Source organism: Crocodylus porosus, unplaced genomic scaffold (genome assembly GCF_001723895.1).
Source record: "Crocodylus porosus isolate Cpor-Errol unplaced genomic scaffold, CroPor_comp1, whole genome shotgun sequence".
Lineage (NCBI taxonomy): Eukaryota > Metazoa > Chordata > Crocodylia > Crocodylidae > Crocodylus > Crocodylus porosus.
In genome coordinates, this window is record NW_017728886.1 from 223,992,453 (window position 1) to 224,010,791 (window position 18,339).

Genomic DNA, 18,339 nt, shown 5'->3' on the forward strand with positions numbered 1-18,339 from the left:
GGGGTCGTTTGACCCCAGTACTCTTTCCTGCCATGGCAGGGGGTCGGACTCGATGATCTGCTCAGGTCCCTTCTGACCCTAGAAACTATGAAACTATGAAAATAATCAGTCACATGGACAAATATGATAAGCTGGAGAAGAGTCAGCATAGTTTTGATAACAGGAAATTCTTCCTTGCCAGTCTTCTGGAGTTCTTTGAGGGTTAACAAGCACATGGACAAGGGGGATCCAGTGACACACTATAGTTGAATTTTCCAAAAGCTTTTCACATGGTTCCTCACCAGAGGTCTTGGGGGGGGGAAGGCTGGTTTGCCAGGGCGTTGGAGGAAAGGTTATTTCCTAAATGGAGAGCTGGTTAAAATATAGGAAGCAATGGGTAGGGCTAAATGGCCTCTGTTCAGGAGGGAGGAAGGTCATCTGTGCAGTTATCTGTGCTGGGTTCAGTTTTGTTCAACATTTTCATCAACAACCTGGGAATGAGCCTGCACAGTGGAGTCTCCAAGTTTGCGGATGATAGTAAATTGTTCCAGGAGTCAAATCCCAGACGAATAGAAAGGAGGTGTAGAAAGATCATGCAAAGCTAAGTATATGGGCAAGGTAGATGAACTTCAGTGTCAATAAATACAAGGTAATGCACATCGGGCAAAAAATAGCCTCAACTACATGTACACAATGCTGGGTTTGGGACAAGTTGCTATAAGTTCGGGAAAGAGATCATGGAGTCATTGTAGATAGCTGATGTTTTTGGAGAGCTCAATGTGCAGCGATGACTAAAACTACTAGTACAGTGTTGGGCAGAACAGAATTAAAAACAAAAAGAAAATGTCATCATGTCATTATACACGTCCATGGTGTGCCCACACCTTGAATACTGCGCAGTTTTGGCCTCCACATCTCAAAAATGCTGTAGTAGAATTAGAAACAGTATAGGGAAGAGCAAAATGATCAGGTGTATGGAGCAATTTCCATACCAAGAGTAAAAAGGCTAGAGATCTTCAGTTTTGAAAGGAGAAGGCAGAGAGGGGATATGATAGAAGTCTGTAAAATTACTGTGTGTGGGCAAAGTGAATACGGCACTATTTTTCACTACGTCCTGAATATTGGAGCTAGGGAGAGCCCACCAAAATTAGTAGGAAACCACTTTTTAAAACCAACAAGGGTGAATATTTTTTTAATGCAGTGCATAGTTAACTTGTGGAACTCATTACCACAGGACATCTTAGAGCAGTGATTCTCAACCAGGGTGCCATGAGTTGCTATTGAATCTTAGCACTGTTAGGTATACAAACATGATTCGCAAGATAAACCCAGATACTTCAAATAGGAGTTTGTAGTGCTAAAACATTCTGATCTGTTGTGGTCTTTCTGAGTTCTTTGCAAAGGAAGATTTGCTCTATTACTTCCTGTAGTTTTCATTTAATTTTTTATTAAGAACTTGCATTTTCCAAGGAGTGCCATTTATCTAAAAAGGTTGAGAACCATTGTTTATAGAGGCAGGTTCTATAGCAAAGTTCAGAAGGGACTGGACAAATTAATGCATGATGGATCTATTATTGGCTGTTAAACGGAACAGATAATCCTCCGGCACCTCTAAACCAATGATAATGAACACCAGACAAGATAGTGGTCAAGGGATAGACCACTTTAGATGCAGTTCAGGGTGGGATCAAGGAACACAGTGATAGATGGGGCTAAGACCAGGAAGCTGAGCCACAGATCAGGCAGGGGAAGGGGATTGAAGTAACACTCAGGAAGGATGAAGGGCTTATGTTGTGGCACACCTGCCAGAAAAGTTGGTTTTCACTGCTCTAAAGCAAACACTGCTGCTACTTCCAGAGCCAGAATACTGGGTTATTGGTCTGACCCAGTATGACACTTGTGTTCTTAACAATATTTCATTAGTTTCACGTTTGTTGAGCACTTCAGATAATCCACTCCCATTTGTAGAATATTTTAGTGTATTGAGTAGGTTCCTGGAGCACCACAGTGTTTTTGTGTGCTTTATGTCATGTCTACATACAAAACACAAGTAAAACTCTCTCCTCTTATTTAAGTAATTAAGTTTAAATTAGTTTTGCGGGCATTTTAGTCTTTCATGTCATGAGTTGTTCAAAACAATGAAACACAAATTATTCTGTATTTATAGAGACAAGCATGCATTTTTGGTATGAAATCTTACAGCCTCACCTGATGCCAGATTGAAAATAACTGATAATCCACAAGTGAAAATAATTTATCAGTATTTCCCTCAAATGGGATTACACGGTTTTACAAATCTATTTTAATGGAGGATTGACATCCTTTACAGCTATTACTATTACTGTTTGGAAATAGTGTACTGTATTACCTATCTGAGTAAACACATGAGCAGTAGCTGATAACTTTTCACATCCTTCTGACATTTTAATTTATTTGATACTTCAGGTAAGATGGTTATGGATTTAGTTTTCAGAGCCTGAGATGTACATTAGATACAGCTAATTAGGAAGGCCCATTTGGGTCAACTTCTGGATGCCTTGTATGTATGGCCATTAAAGAAGGGCAACTGAAGGCATTAATGCCTGACAGAATCAGATGTATCCTTAACAACTATCCTTAACAAGTAATTGGATGTCCAAACATAATTTTTCTGTTCATCTTATAATCCAAAATCTTCATTATTTGTTTAGAATAAAAATCTATAATAAAAAATAAAATCAACAGTTACATGGATTGTGATCTACTGGGGAAGTCAGGTTCGTTTTTGTAAAGGGAAATCCTACTTTATCAATCTTTTAGAGTTCTTCAAGGGTGTTAAGCACGTGGACTAGGAAGATCCATTTGACATATATTTGGAATTTCAAAAATCTTTTAATAAGGTCCCTCACTGCTGTCAGTCCTGTAGGTGATGGCAGTGCTGCAAGAATTAAACCTGTTGAATGTTTGTAGGGGAAAATAGCAGCTTGTCTAACATATTTCTTTCTCCTGTCATCTCTTCAGGAACTAGACCTACCTTACAGAAAACATTGGCTTTTTAAATATCCATGACTTTTCAAACTAGTCTGTTGTAGTTTGGGGTTGAAAGCATAGCGCCTGTAGACCCATTTCATAGACTTTGCCATCAAATTCTAGGATTTCATCTGATTTATGGCAGTTTTATAGCTGTGGAATTAAATGGAAGGATATAGACCAAATTCTGCCAGAAGTGAAGTACCTCAAGGCCCACCAAAATAAACTGGATTTCTAGAAGGTGCTCAGCAGCTTTAAGGTTTGCTCTTGTGCAGGAAATGCTTGCAAAGCTTTTTGAGAAAGGTCTGAGCTTAGTTGATGCAGATAATCAATTGCAGTGCTGAGAGGTGGACCACTCCCAGGAATCTACAGACTGCGTCAGCTCCACTTCCACTGGGGTTCGTCTGATGACCAGGGGTCAGAGCATGTTGTGGATGGAGTGAAATATGCAGGAGAGGTAGGATTTGCTTTTTTTTTTTTTTTTTTTCTCCTTTTTCTTCTTTCTTTCTTTTTTGAAATGCTGACATGGGGCCAGGTGACAATTTAATGTTGTTCCACAGCAGGGAAAAACACCGATTTTTATCTTTCACCTAACAAATACTTACTTCTGTTTAGTGATTATAGATTAAACCTCTTATTTCTACAGAGTTTCTTAACTGTGAAACAGGATGAGTTGCTTCCAACAAACATGCAATCTGGACCCATTAGCAAAAATGTAAATATCCCCCAAGCTGAACACCATCCTTCCTGGAAAGATGTTTGTTTTGTTTTGTTTTTTGCTTATTTCAAAGCATACCACATGTAGGAAAATTTTTCACGAATACGAGGGGAGGAAAATGAAACAATGTAATTTGTTACATTTTCACTTTATTATTAGAATGTTTGTACAGTTATTAATGGTGTATAGATATTTCTACGGTCTCTAATCTTCTCTAATTTCTATATTGCCATGAAAATATGAACTATCTGCTTGAAGTATTTTGTTAGTGTTGCAGTTCTAAAATCTGTACATGCTGTATGTAGAGTTATACAGTACTCTGCCCATTCTTCATTAAAAAAATAATAGTTGGCAGACCATATGCATAATTACATGTCGTTTGGCCTCAAACTTTGTCAGGTGGGATCTCCACATGTTTTGTAGCATCAGTTGTTATGGTCAAGCTGTCTGGCTTTAGTAGCTTCTATTTGCAGGCTGAGTGGGCAGACTCCATCTTCCCAAACTCTGGCTTTTGTTCCATCAGGCAAAATGTTTCAAGTGTGTTTTTTGGAAGACTGCCATTTAACCTCTTTCCTTAATACAGAAGAGAGAGAGAATGTCTAGAGTACAAAGTGTAACTAGAAACCTTGGGCTATATGGATTTGACCTTAAGTGTCACAGTATGCCAACAAAAAAGTGAGCAAAGGATTCTAAATTCAATAGTTGTTTTATTCCTGATTTTTCTGTGTGTTTAGATACTCAGTAGCAGTCACGACACTAGTACCTATGTAAATATATGGAGGACATATAAAAGAAAAAAGAAAAAAAAACCTGTGGGGAAAATGTACTAAAAATAACTAAAAATCAGAGATGGACAAGATGCCCCAGTAGTTCTTGATAATCTCATACAAATGCAGGGTGAGGACAAGAGTCAAAAGCATGGGCAGAATGATTTATAATGCATTTATAAAATGAATTATGATTCTTTTGTTAGAATGTGTTTATCCTGAATATCCAGCTAGGATGAGGAGGATATCAATGGGTAACTCCAACACTTCATGTGTGCTTTTGCATGCCTGGTTAAAAATCTCAAAGCATCTCCTTTGAGCAGGGGGTTGGACTGAATGTCTTCCTGAGGTCCCTTTCAGCTCTAATTTTCTATGGTTCTATTACATTATCATGTTTAAAGTTATTCTGCACAGTCATCATATTAAAATATCTACGTTTAAAAGCAAAATAGCCAACATGTGTAACTATATCCTATACCTGTCCCAGCACTTTCATGAGGTTTTTTTTAAACAATCACATGTCGGCTTTTTATGGCATTTGGAGTTCTATCCTGTATTTCCTATGCTTTCTGAACTCTTTCAGTTGAGTGCCCCAGGGATACTGGATTGAATTTTGATGCTTATTACTCCATAATAGGATTTAGAGTACTTTAAATTTCTTTGGTTCCAGCTTCATCTATTACACTGGAATCCAAAACATAGTAATTATGCTGATGCTGTGAGAAGATATGATGGTGTGGCTATTTTGGCCATTTTTCTGAAGGTAAGTAAAAAGTGCTCATCGTTGCATGAAGCATATGCTTGTTGTTTGACCCACTGCAGCAAAAACGAATTACCATTGTACTTTCTAATATTGTATCATGTTAGAAGAAAAAGATCAGAATGGAACACAGGAATTTTAGCTTATTTTGGGTCTGGACTTACTAAAACTTACCTTAGGGGTGATCCAGCCTTCAGAACCACTCTAGGCCACCAGGGCAACCAGAAGTTGAGGATATGTAACCAGTGGCAGTGGTCTACTGCAGAAACTGGAGCCCTTGCAGCTGGTGGACTGGTGGATTAGTGGCAGGTTGATTAACAAGAGATGATTAAAACCCTACTTACCCTCCAACCACGCCACTTGTCACCACCACCACAACCCTATTTCCTTGGATTATGACTCCACCAGCATGTGCCCTGTGCCAGAGCCGGAGCTGCTGCTGCATGCCCCTGGTTAGATTAGGAGCCGCCACTGCTGCTGCATATGCCAGACTGATCTGGCGTGGAAGGAATCCAGCCTGGATCTGGCCCAGGGCACAAAGTGAGTTTGACACCTAACTTTGCTGATACCCACTCTCAAATAGACTCCCTAGGTCCAGCCCTGACAGTACCAAATTTATTATTGTGCAAAGCTTGTATTATTTCCAGACATGTCTGATGCCACATCTGTGTGTCCAAAACATTGTGTAGACTTGGGGACCAAGGGGGGATGGAATCTCCAAGATGCATTTGTCTTGTTTGAGAGGTGTGATTTCAACAGTAGATGCCTATCTAACAGCAATCAGCTATATATTACTTCCTGCCTGATCTCCATTAACAATCTCTCTCAAAGTTTTGTCTTAATCTTCCCTGTACCCCCACATGTACAATTTCAGCTCAAAAACGGCTATAGTACTCCTTTGAGAGGGAAATTACCATCAGATGGTAAATAGGCATGCTCAAGAAACTATATTTTTCTGTTTCTGGTCAGTGGAATTGTTAGATGTGAAGTCACTTCCCTTTTTAATTATGATAATATCTTGTGCATCAAGTGTGTAGGCTCATCTTGTCCCCTCTCAAGGCAGTGCAGTTTATACTATTCACTTCCACTGGAGCATGATTGAGTCTTGTGTGTGTGTGTGTTTTGCATATAGCAGAATTATGAACAATTAGTTACTTCAAATATTATTCAGGAAATGTTCTTTTTGCCTTCTATAAAGTATAACATTTAACTATGGTATGTTCTGAGAATATTGACAGATGGGAGTACAGGGTTTTTTTTAATAGTTGTAATATACAGTGAAGCATCATACAAGAAAAATCCTCTGGCATAACTATTTTTTGCCTTATGTTTTCTACTTTGAGGTGGGGAAACCTATCAAACGAGAGATGAAGAGAATTCTTGAAGAAGTTGGAGCTATTAAGTCAAAGGTAACACAGTTTTTATTGTATCAGGTTAAGTGAGATGCAGCACAATTGCAAACCAAAAAGTCAGATTTGATAATACATAGTGGTTGCCCTGCAATTTACAATAACCACTAGGGCTGTTCAAAGCTTTGGTTGCTGATTTTGATTCGGTGGAGATTGAGAGATTTGATGATTCAAACATAGACACAGCTTTAAATGTTTTTTCTACGTACCTCAAAGTACCAGGCACCTTGTGAATGCTGAGATGCTGGGGCAGATGGAGCATCCTGTGGGAGCATAGGGGGGCCCCCACATGCTTGGCAGTGAACCTGGAAGTGTACCAGAAGCACTTCCAGTCCACTTCCAGTTCCACCGGGGAGAAAGCGGGGGACCCCCCCAGCTCTGACTGGTGCCTCCTGGGTCTGGGGGGCACCTGGGTCTCCCTACAACCAATCACCACGGGAGGGGGGCCTGCACACTTGGCTGCGGACCCAGAAGTGGACTGGAAGTGCTTCTGGTAGGTGGTTGAAGTCATCATAGATATTGATATTTCTTGTATGGTCACAGTTATTAAGTAACATTATATTTTGGTGAAAAGAGTTTCTCAGAAGTTTACAAGTCTTACTTGCCACAGTGGACAATTTGATAAGGTGTGTGCTATATAAATGAGACCTTGGCTTTGGGCTAACAGTCATTTCTGGGAAAATAAATTTCTAAACAAACTTTTGAATGGAAAAGGAGTTGTATCACTTGAATGAAGTTGGACCTTTCATTGATTCTTCTATGGGAACTTCAATCCTCCTTTTAAGCAAGACTTGTATCTCTACTTGTGCTGCTGTTGAGATTTCTGATTTGCTTGTTTTTTTTCTCTTTAAGGGGAAAGAAGCTCCCTTTCCAAACTTTGATCCTTCAATTCTTTTTCCTAAATCTCGAGACTACTGGACTTACCATGGCTCCTTCACTACACCTCCTTGTGAAGAGGTCATCACCTGGATTATTCTGAGGGAACCTATTATTGTCAGTCCAGATCAGGTAAACTACATCTACCTACATCTACCAACCCATTGGCATGGCTTGCACTGAGGGGTATGATGAATGAGGTAGGATGAGTGGCACACGCAGTGGCAGCTCTAGTCCCAGAGCTCTTGGTTCCTAGTCCTAGTCCCCTGCTCCTAGTCCTGGTTCCTGAGCCTTGGTTTCCTTGTGTCCTATCCTGGTTCCTGCTGCCCCTCTTCTACCCCAACCTGTGCCTTGCTCCTGCCTAGTTCCTCCCTGAACCTTGCCTAGCCTAGCTTGAACCTGTGCCTCACTCTTACCTGAATCATTACTTGGTTCCTGCTTGCCCCTGCCCCTATGCCTACCTGCTCCTGCCCTGGATTGCTCTGTTCTTGTCCTCCCTGTTACTCATTTTTCCAGGCTTAGACTTAGCAGTTTGCCCATCAGCATGCCTTGAACATGAATCCAAACACATTTTAATAGTGTCTTATCCTGTGGCACCTGTGGCCACAGGGGTCCCGCAGTCAAGGAGCCATGCCCCACTCACCCCCTGTCACCTGCTCCATGTTTAAAGGGCTCAATGCAGGGCTTCTTAGGCCAAGTGGAGGAGGAGTTCCCGGCTCCTCTCCTGCCCCAGCCCCAGGGAGGGAACCCAGGCGTCTCCAGCACATGCTGCTCCCACTCTGTGCCCCTTGTAGCACAGCCCACATCCACACAGCCAGGCCCCAACTATTTTATTTCAGTGAGCTTATACCACAATTAACCACAATTTTGATTTTTTTTTTGATGGATTAGGGGGCCCCAAAACTATATCTTGCAGGGGGCCCCCCAGATTGTGGGCCAGCCCTGTTTGGAGACAGGAAAACAATCTAGCTATACCTTAGTCCTCCTGAGATACCTGCCAGTCTCCCCAGAATTCAAATTTCCTGCTGATTCTGCCAGCACTAGCTGCTGGGGTCACTAAACCTCCAAAGCCTGAGATTCAAAGACCTTGATTATATCGTAGCTAAACTGCCAAAACCTCCAAGGCAAGTCCCCCCTTCCCCCATTATTATAATTGTTCATGGATCACCAGAATTGTGCAGAAAGTTCCAGTCTTTCTGAGGTACCTGGAGCTCCTCTGGCTTGATGGGCCAATCCTTTCAGATGCCTTTGCTACTCTCCAGTTGCCTCACACCCATCCCAACAATGGCCTCTTTTGTCTTCGATTGGGAGTGGTAGTTGTCCTTGCCTTAGAATGCAATGGCAAGGTACAACTGGTTATTCCACAAACCATAAAACTTGAAATCATTAATGAAATTTAATGTATACAGTGTTAACAGTCATATAATTGGTACAGCTAACATGGGCTTTCCAGTTAGACCACATATGCCATATCAGTATAGTACACACAAGAAAACAAACTTTGGGACAAAACATCCACGCCAGAAGATAGGCAGGTTATCCAGGCTGACCTGGACAGGCTCAGCCAATGGGTGGATGAGAACCTGATGGTGTTTAACACCAAAAAATGCAAGGTTCTCCACCTTGGGAGGAAAAACCTGTAGCATCCTTATAAGCTCAGCAGTGCTATGCTAACTAGCACTACGGAAGAAAGAGACTTGAGGGTCATCATTGACCACAAGATGAACGTGAGCCTGCAATGCGATGCTGCGGCTACTAAAGCAACCAAAACGCTGGCTTGCATACATAGATGCTTCTCAAGCAGATCCCGGGACATCATTCTCCTTTTGTATTCGGCCTTGGTGAGGCTGCAGCTGGAGTACTGCGTCCAGTTTTGGGCTCTACAATTAAAAAAGGATGTGGAGAAACTTGAGAGTCCAGAGAAGAGCCATGCGCATGACCAGAGGTCAGGAAAACAGACCTTACGGCAACAGGCTGAGAGCCATGGGGCTCTTTAGCCTAAAAAAGTGCAGGCTCAGGAGTGATCTGATGGCCACATGTAAGTTTATCACGGGTGACCACCAGGATGTGGGGGAACATTTGTTCACCAGAGCGCCCCAAGGGATGACGAGGTCAAACAGTCATAAACTACTGCGAGACCATTTCAGGCTGGACAAAAGGAAGAATTTCTTTACTGTCCGAGCCCCCAAGGTCTGGAACAGCCTGCCATTGGAGGTGGTTCAAGCACCTACATTGAACACCTTCAAGAGCAAATTGGATGCTTATCTTACTGGGATCCTATGACCCCAGCTGACTTCCTGCCCTTCGGCTGGGGGGGCTGGACTCGATCTTCGGAGGTCCCTTCCAGCCCTAAAGTCTATGAAATCTATGAAAACATTAATGACATTGTAAACCACCAAAACATAATGGGGTCTGAGAGATAAGGGTCAAGAATCAATACCCATTAGCACATGACTGTATTTACACAAATCCTACAATTATTTTTCCTTGTGTATGTCAAGATTTAAAGGTATTTGATATTTGGAATCCTGCCTTTGAATGGACAATTGAGGTGAGCTCTGCTAAGTCTTCTTGATGGGTTACCACAAATGTGGTTAGAGCTTCATTACCAATTTGGCTATTTACATTACAGAGGATTAACTAGGGATTTATCTGTAACCCTGATGAAAGTGTAGCTATTAATGAGCAACTGTGAGTTTTAAATTCATTTAAAATGCAATGACTAAGTGCTGAGGAAGTGCTCACTTTCATGTGATATATTTTTGATGACTGCTATATTCAGACAATTAGCTTTAGGAATGATTTTAGAAATAGAGTACCTAGATACAACAGTAGCAATGAATCCCTTGGTATTTTACCCTCCCTATACAGTAGCACATGGGCCAGGACGGTTATGGCATTTGTTGCAATTCTATAAATTTACAGGGAAAAATTCTTCCCCAGCAACTACAGTGTATAAACCAGTTGCTTGGGCTACATTCTGGGTAAAGGATTGAGATAAAAGGGGAGAATTCTCTAGGCCAGTTGTAAACTGCACATTTTATTGTATAACTCTCCACTGTGTATCTTCTTTTCATGCTGCACTGGGCATTTCTCTCACAAAATGGAAATTATGCACAGCAGCATTTCAGCTATTCATTGGAAACATTATGCTCCTATACACAGGCAAGGCTGTTCTGATGCATTGTAATTATAGTGTATTGGAGCAGACTTGATTAATCGAGTCGATATAATCAAGTCTGCTGGAGCATGGTAATTACCACGCTCCAGCAGCGTCAAGTGTCTTGCGTATCAGTGTCCCCGCACTTCAAAATGAAATGGCAGCAGGGGCACTTTCGATAAAAGCTCGTTGAATGAGCTTTAAATAAAGTGTTCCTGCTGCCAGGGGTGGGTAGGTGAACTGGAGCCTGCCCCCAGATGGGTAAATTGGAGTTCACCAAGTCCTCTCTCCAGTGCTGGCTTGGGAACCCCTTGAATGAACTCTTTCTGGTCCTTGTCCCCCTCCCCGTTCTGAAACCAGCGCAGGCTCATATGGAAGAGGGGCCAGTGCTTGGGGAAACTAGCTGCAGGCTCACAGCCAGCAGCTAGAACCCCCACCCCACTGGAACCACAAGTGAACTTGTTTGATCTGGGGGCTCACTGCAACTCAAAATGCTTTTTGCAAAGCATTCTCAGTTGCAGTGGGGAGCTGCACTTCTGTCTGCACTCGGAAGGTGAGAGTGCAGATCACTTACAGAAGAGGTGGGAAGGGTCAAAGGATCCATTGGTACACTGATCCATTGTTTAATGATCAGTGGATGCTATTTCACCCATTGGAATTCCAACTCAATTCCATGAACACATGTTGGCATTTTTATTATGTTTCCTTGCAGATGGCAAAGCTCCGTAGCCTTTCCATGAATAGTGAAAATGAACCTTTTCGTCCACTTGTGGATAACTGGCGCCCTCCTCAGCCTCGGTATTATAGAATGGTGAGCTCCTCATTCCTGTGAAATCTTTGCTGAAGTGAAGTGTCTTCAAGGGACGAAATTTCTATATCCCAAAGCCTAGTAAGCTTTATGTCCTCTTCAACTCTTACACACATCTTCATCCAGAGGTCCTGAGACTGAATCTCAGCATAACAAAATTTGATGGATCACTGAATCTAATTGTAGAAGGGCAAAGTTTACTCAAGGCAAATCCTCAAAATAAAATGGAAATATGGAGTCTGCTTGGTTCTTAAGTGCTTTAGCTTTTACATTTGCTTGTTTGTGAAGATTTCTTAAAAAGAAAAAAAAAGTAGTTACTGGAAAAGACATTTTCCAATTACCATCATATTCCTTAGTATTTGCCTTTTTCAACACCAAAGAGTCTTTCAGAAGAAGTGCAAGTTACTTTCAACTTTAAAATGGTCAATACAGATTAAACTCTCATTTGTATTGGTGTAATTTATAAGCAGTCAGTATGGGAGAGGTGATATCTTTTATTAGACCAACTAGACTATTGTAAAGTCTTTATTTTCAAGCTTTCAGGTTCATGCACCCTTCCTTAGGCATAGAAGAATGCAAAGATTTTAAACTTTCTCCCAGGTAGAAATGAAAATTCATATTGCACAGGAGAGCTGGAAGGTGGTGTATTATATACATTTATGGGTATACCTGAGAGAGTACTTTAAGATTTTGTATTCACAGAAAAAGGGAGCACTAAGATTCACTAAATTCCTGTTGATACTCAAACAAGTTATGATTTTAACGAACTGAAAGACATTTAAAAAAATTGAAATCGTGGTATTATATCAAACTAACAGTGTAGAATGGGAATTTCTCACTTTTATTGTGACATTGGTTTGTTCTGTTTACTAGATCAACTTCCATTTTAAAGTTGCAGCAATTGAAATTACATGACTTTTGAGAAGCTTTAGGCTTTTACTTTCCTGACTCTCTGGGTTGTCTTACTTGTTTGTTTCTATAGAAAGCTTTGTAGCATTATAAGTTACTTTATATACATTTTTCTACTTCACTTACCTGTCTCAAGGCCAAATTCTGCCTCACATGCATTTTATACAGATGTTGATGAGATGTGTGCAAATATCTGAGACCAGCATTTGACTCTTACTATATAAAAGCAATTGACTATGATGTTCTAATCTCTTGCTGTTGGGCTTACAGTTGCAAGAGCAATAAACCAAGATTGTAGAGTGTACTTAAAGTAACAGCATTTCTGCCTTAAGTGAACCAATATTAATAAATGCATCTACAGAAGAAATGGTGTTTTTTGTTTTTCCTTTTGCAAGAGGCAGGGAAAAATAATAGGACAAAAATTGAATGGAAAGACTTTCCACACTATATTCCTGTGGAACATAAAAATAACTCTTAAATTCAACCTGTTTGCTTGTGCTGCAGGATACTGTCACATTTTTGTGATTCCATGGAATTAGCATCTTAAAATGACACTTGTTTTTATGATTTCATTTGTTGGCTCTGTAAAACCTCATTCGCAATAGCATTTTTTTCTAGTTTGCATGTATTTTCCTGGATCTTTCCAGCCTCTGTATATTTAGACATATATCCTGCTTGAACTTCTTGAAATTATGAAGACATAAGCCTGTATTATTAAGAATTTATAGCTGCTTTGTCCTGAAAATCTAGACTACTATTTAATACAGTACCAAGAGTTCTGTGAGGCTGAGGTAGAGTCAGATAATAGATACCTGTGAGGTTAAAGGAAAGCCAGGTTGGTCAGTGCTAATTAAGTTGTTTGGAACCAACAGGTCTGAGACTTTTTCAGTGTTATTGCTAATGCAAAATGCAGTCTTCTATCCTGACACATTTTTTGGGCATCTTTGTCACATTCAGTCAGCAGATATACAACTCATATAAATGCAAGTGATGTTGAAATAATCATTTAAAGAAGTTCTCTCCCCAGTCATCTGAAAATCTGCAGTGTATGAATATAACAGAGCAGTGAACAGTGGGGCAAGGGCTGTGAAGTACTGGGAAATGTAAATTTATCAGTGAGCTGAATATAGTAAGGAGATTAAGGAGAGATTTGAGAACATTGTGGATAGGGCCTTTGGGATGTGAATAGGTATTTATAATGCTTCTGTGTCTGATGGTCCTTCTTATTTTTCTTGCAGGCATTTTTTGTTGTTGTTTTGTTTTTTTAATTCTACAGATGTAATTTTTTTGCTCTCATCTTTCAGGGAAGATTTTTCTTGTAATTGTAGGAAGGTTTCCCTTCATATAATTCAATACAATCATACACATCTTGATGGTAACATTATCCAGCTATATACATTTTAACAATTTATTTTTATTTTATGCTTTTTTAAAAAAACTTTGAGGGTAACATTTTACTTCCAACATAACTAAACAGCCCCACACACACACAGTTGGGGCTCCTTGCCTCTCACAAGTAAATGTGATCAAGTTTTTGTCTGGTAAGTATACTAAAGTCTCAGTTTAGTTGGCTGTCATTAGAATTTGACTTAGTGCACACTTCACTGTGTCCCTCTGGATGCTTTTTCTTTCTTAAGGCATGCTGTCTTATGCATCCATGAACACATCTAATATTTATACATTTGCTAAATCTAGCACCAATGCCTTAGGCAGCCTATAGGAGGCAGGGTGAGATTGCATTTCCTGCCTTTATCTTCTTGACCTGGACCATTACATCTAATTAAAATGTAAGTTTTCAGTCCTAGTCAAGAGAAAGAGTTAGTCAAGCCCAACATATTTCCTGTTGAGAAAACTGAAAGCCGAAGTAAATATAACCTGTTAGTGGTCTATGAAAGTGTTTTGCGATTCCAGCAGTGGAGCAACTGATGGTGCCATGGTGTATTTTGCTGTATTTTGATACTCAAAAATTAAAGGACTAATATCAAACTTGCTTGCCTTCATCTCAGCCTGCAAAAGCCTAAAATGAAATTGAGATCACTGTGAAGAGAGAGAAATCATTTACTATTTCTTCAGTGCCATAATTCATCCTGGAAGGGCTATGTTCACTGCAGAGGAGATCCAGTTTGAGAAGAATGAACCCAAAGCAGGAAATCTAGAAAGCCAGGACTAATAGAATGATGAGCCACTGAGAGAGTTGGGTGACATTTTTTGAATGAATAATACATTTGTCAAGAGACCTAGCTTCAGCAGGATTTGGATCTTTTTGTGAGTTTGGGTCAATTTTTAATTGGAAAAATAGGTAAAGAAAATATCAAAATACATTATGATTTCACTAGTACCATAGAAGTTGTGAAGTCTTTCAGTTGTGTGTTATCTAGGACTTGCAAGTACAACTTATTCCCTAGGATATTTTCTCATATGTACATTTCTTTGATGCAGTAAGACAGAGGTTAGTATTATGATGACTGGATTTTTTTCAGCAAGGAGAAGATATGTCTTCTCTCAGTCTGCACAGAAGAGCACAGCCAACTCTGATTACTGCTTATTTGGTCAGAGTTCCATTTACATAAGCAAGGCAGAATATTGCTCTAAGATCTGCTATGAGATGTGGTGTGTATATACATATCCTGATCACAGTGCATTACATAAATAGACAAGGAACTTAAAATAGAAAGCAGTGTTCTGAATGCTCTGGTACAGGATCAGCTCTCAAAAAAACAAAATTATCACAAAAACTGGCAAACCAAAATGACATAGCTAATACCTGCCCTTTCTACCTTAGAGTAGAAGATGTATTAGGAGCACAGTAGGGCTGAAATACCTTGCTTTCCAAAAAGCTTGGGCTATGCAACAGGGGTGAAGCTTGGGGCCAGATTTCCTGCCAGCCTGCCCTCCTGTTTCTATGGGCAATCTGCCCAGTCTTTTCTGCCACAACTTTGTTGTTTTCATAAACAGTTGGTATAATGCAGGAGACTGCCCATTACAGTCCCGATGCCAGTGGACACTATCTGTGTCTCCATTCCTCCCCTACACTGCAGCCCAAGCCTTGCAGATAGCATCCACATGTTGTAGCCCACACATTGGGCTCTGTGCCCCTCACTCTTACCACATACCAGGCTCCTTGCCACACACACGGTTGGGGCTCCTTGCCTCTCGCTAGGCTCCACACCCTTTTCCAAACTCTGGGCTCCGTGCTTCCCATTTGCTCAGGGCACCTTGCCCCCCTCTGTACACCCTCTGGTCCCACTGACCTCCTTGCTAAGTTACCCACTAGGATGTGGGAGCTGGGGTTAAGGCACCCCTACCCACCTTTCAGTGGGGTAGTAACTGGCCTGGTATTCCCTGGGGGCTCCCACACCACTAGAAGCCCCATCAGGCAACCCATCCCTGGTAGGGTGCAGTTCTAAATTGTGCCCAGGACTAAGACCCTCCTATCCATCCCCATAAGCTTTTTGCCCTTACCTCTAGGGTTGTTCCTACTGCAGCTCAGCTAGGCAACATTTCTGCCTGGCTGGCAGCAGCAGACTGCAGCCTTTATGGACTAGGTTCTCAAAATGGCTGCCACCATCAGGCACCTGCTGGATGCCTGACCCAGTCCTTAAAGTGGCAAGCACCAACAGTGCCCTTCTGCAGGCTGGTAGAATAGTCTATACAGTTGTTTTGCACTTGTAATAGATCATAGCAGGTTTGAGACTCACTTTGACAGAAGAAACTATCAGCTGCCACTAGGGTCTAGGAATTAGGGACATCATAAAAAGCCATAATTGTTTTTAGTTTTCAGAGTGTGCGCAGGGAACAGGCAAAATGAATTGGCCCAGATATAATGAATTCAGGACCTCATTGTGCTAGAAAACCCTGACAGCTGTAAGTAGGAGGCTGTGCACCATTTGCAGGGTAGGAGGCCCCATGTGCATGTGGGGGACAAAAGGGAGGGCATCTCAAATGCTGGCAGTTCTATGGTACATCTGAGAAGCTGTGACTAGCAGAGTAGGTAACCAGCTTGTCATTGGACAGGGAGGGGTGGAGAAGGCAAGGTAGAACTAAACTATTTGAAGTTGTTTTTATTCTGTGACTGTTCTTACTTGTAAAGGAGAGGGAATAATTTCACCCTAAGAAATCCTTGCCCCTTGCACTGTTTCAGGACCATCGTAGCTACATCACTTTTGCACTACCTTACTTTAAAGGGACACCTACAGTAAGTTGAGCTTGTTTGGGCATAAATCTTTGGCTTTTCAAATGCAAAGCTTCACTTAAACTTAATATAGCTCCTTTCTTTCAATAAACATTAATTACTGTTTTGAAAAAACAGCATATCATCACTGCTTATAATTCCACAATGGCACATTCTGCCTGAAACAGGAAAAGCTGAACTGAAACCAAAGGAGTCTCTTTCCATTTTCTAGGTTAACTACAGCACAAAAAAGGGAGGTGGTGAAAAGCAGAGAAATTAAATTCCTCAGGCCTAATAAAGAAAGTCTTGCATTTGAAAGCTTGTCTAACTTTATACCAATGATGAAGTTGGTCCAATTAAAGATATCTCCCCCCAGATCCTTTCCCTCTTGCATTATTCTTGGGCTATCATAGCTGCAGCATCACTTCAACACTACAAGAAAATTTAAGTCACTCAGTAATGGTAGGAAGAAGGGGAATCTACATCAAACCAGGAAATTAAGGTGGTAGATGCTTAACTTAAAATAGCTGATATGACTGAATAGTTAGCTCCCATCTTCCTGTAGTTATTCATGCCTTTTGGATTGTATTCTTGGTGCAAGCACCTTGTCATCTGTGTGTAAAGCAATGTGGCACTAGGGGAAGTAATGATAATATATTGCCTACAGATGAGAGAAGGCAAGAGAGAAAGACAGCATAATAGGAGAAAGACAGATTAGTCCCTAGAGGGCAGACGAAACTTCCCTTATTTATGGTTTTTGCCTATATTATTTTTCCCAAAAGAGCTGATTACTCATCCTGTAAAAGGATTAGGTAGGAATGAGGAGGTTGTCATGTGGCAACTATCATACAAGGAACAGAGCTGATCCCACGTTTTCTACTAAAGAAGGGGGAATTTAAATATTTTCAGTCCAGGGTTTTCACAGCATAGTCATCTGTTCTCATCCAGAGTGAATTCTTCTCCCTTTCCCCCAGCATGGAGTGCAACCAGACTTTGGGGTTGTTTGCTGTAGCTGGGGATAGAAGTCACCTCCTAACTTGCAGGTAAGTCATGGAGCTGTACCTTTGTATCCACTTCTTTTCCCCTGCACTTTCATTGTAGAAGTTTTGGTTCGCAGAATAAGAACCCTGACATGGCCCTGCCTCTACAGCCTCTTTCATATCTGTCTATTTGAAACTCTTAGAGATGCCGCTCTGTACCCTTTCAATCTATACACCTTACCCTTGGAAGCCTCACATCTGGTATTGTCCTACTAGACTTCTAGTCCTCTATGAAAACAAGCTCCTTTTATGGGCACCTGTTTGAATTCCACACTCAATGTCTATGTTTAAAAGATTCAGGAAACAAAGTAATGGTTGTCATTACACCTGCCTGAGCCTTTTTAGTTCTTAATTCACAGACATGTGGCTTTGTGTGCACTGTTTACATTGGAAAGAAAAATAGTAATCAAAACTGAACTGGTTAAGTCTATTAGTAAATCTCATGTCTATGGAAATGGGCAGGTGTCAGCAATATACGTGCTTTCTGCATGCAGATTTCTATGTGATGCTAAAATAATGATTATCAAGAAAAAAATCTGAAAGCTCCAGAGTCAAATTAGATAAAATGAGTGCTTCATTATATCTTAGCTGTCCAGAACAAGTTATTATTTTGTATGTTACGAGGTACTTCAGTGACATTTTGAGTAGGTTGTCCTATAGCAAACATAGCAAATACATTCTGGGGATAAAGTATAAGTGAGACAAGCGTCACAGGCCAGCTGGGCACTATGAG

The 18,339-nt window shown here is 40.8% G+C and overlaps 1 protein-coding gene across 2 annotated transcripts in view; it reads left to right on the plus strand.

Annotated features, from left to right (window-relative positions):
* The window catches only part of LOC109320049 (carbonic anhydrase 3-like), a 91,786-nt gene extending 79,078 nt beyond the window's left edge, over window positions 1–12,708 (plus strand). For both annotated transcript variants that reach the window (XM_019549988.1, XM_019549981.1), the window contains exons 3-7: window positions 3,327–3,445; window positions 5,144–5,236; window positions 6,577–6,642; window positions 7,495–7,650; window positions 11,391–12,708. In XM_019549988.1, the coding sequence (XP_019405533.1) occupies window positions 3,327–3,445; window positions 5,144–5,236; window positions 6,577–6,642; window positions 7,495–7,650; window positions 11,391–11,510 (554 nt within the window). In that variant the 3' untranslated portion in view covers window positions 11,511–12,708. The remainder of the gene's footprint in view (window positions 1–3,326; window positions 3,446–5,143; window positions 5,237–6,576; window positions 6,643–7,494; window positions 7,651–11,390) is intronic.
* Window positions 12,709–18,339: the final 5,631 nt, after the last annotated feature.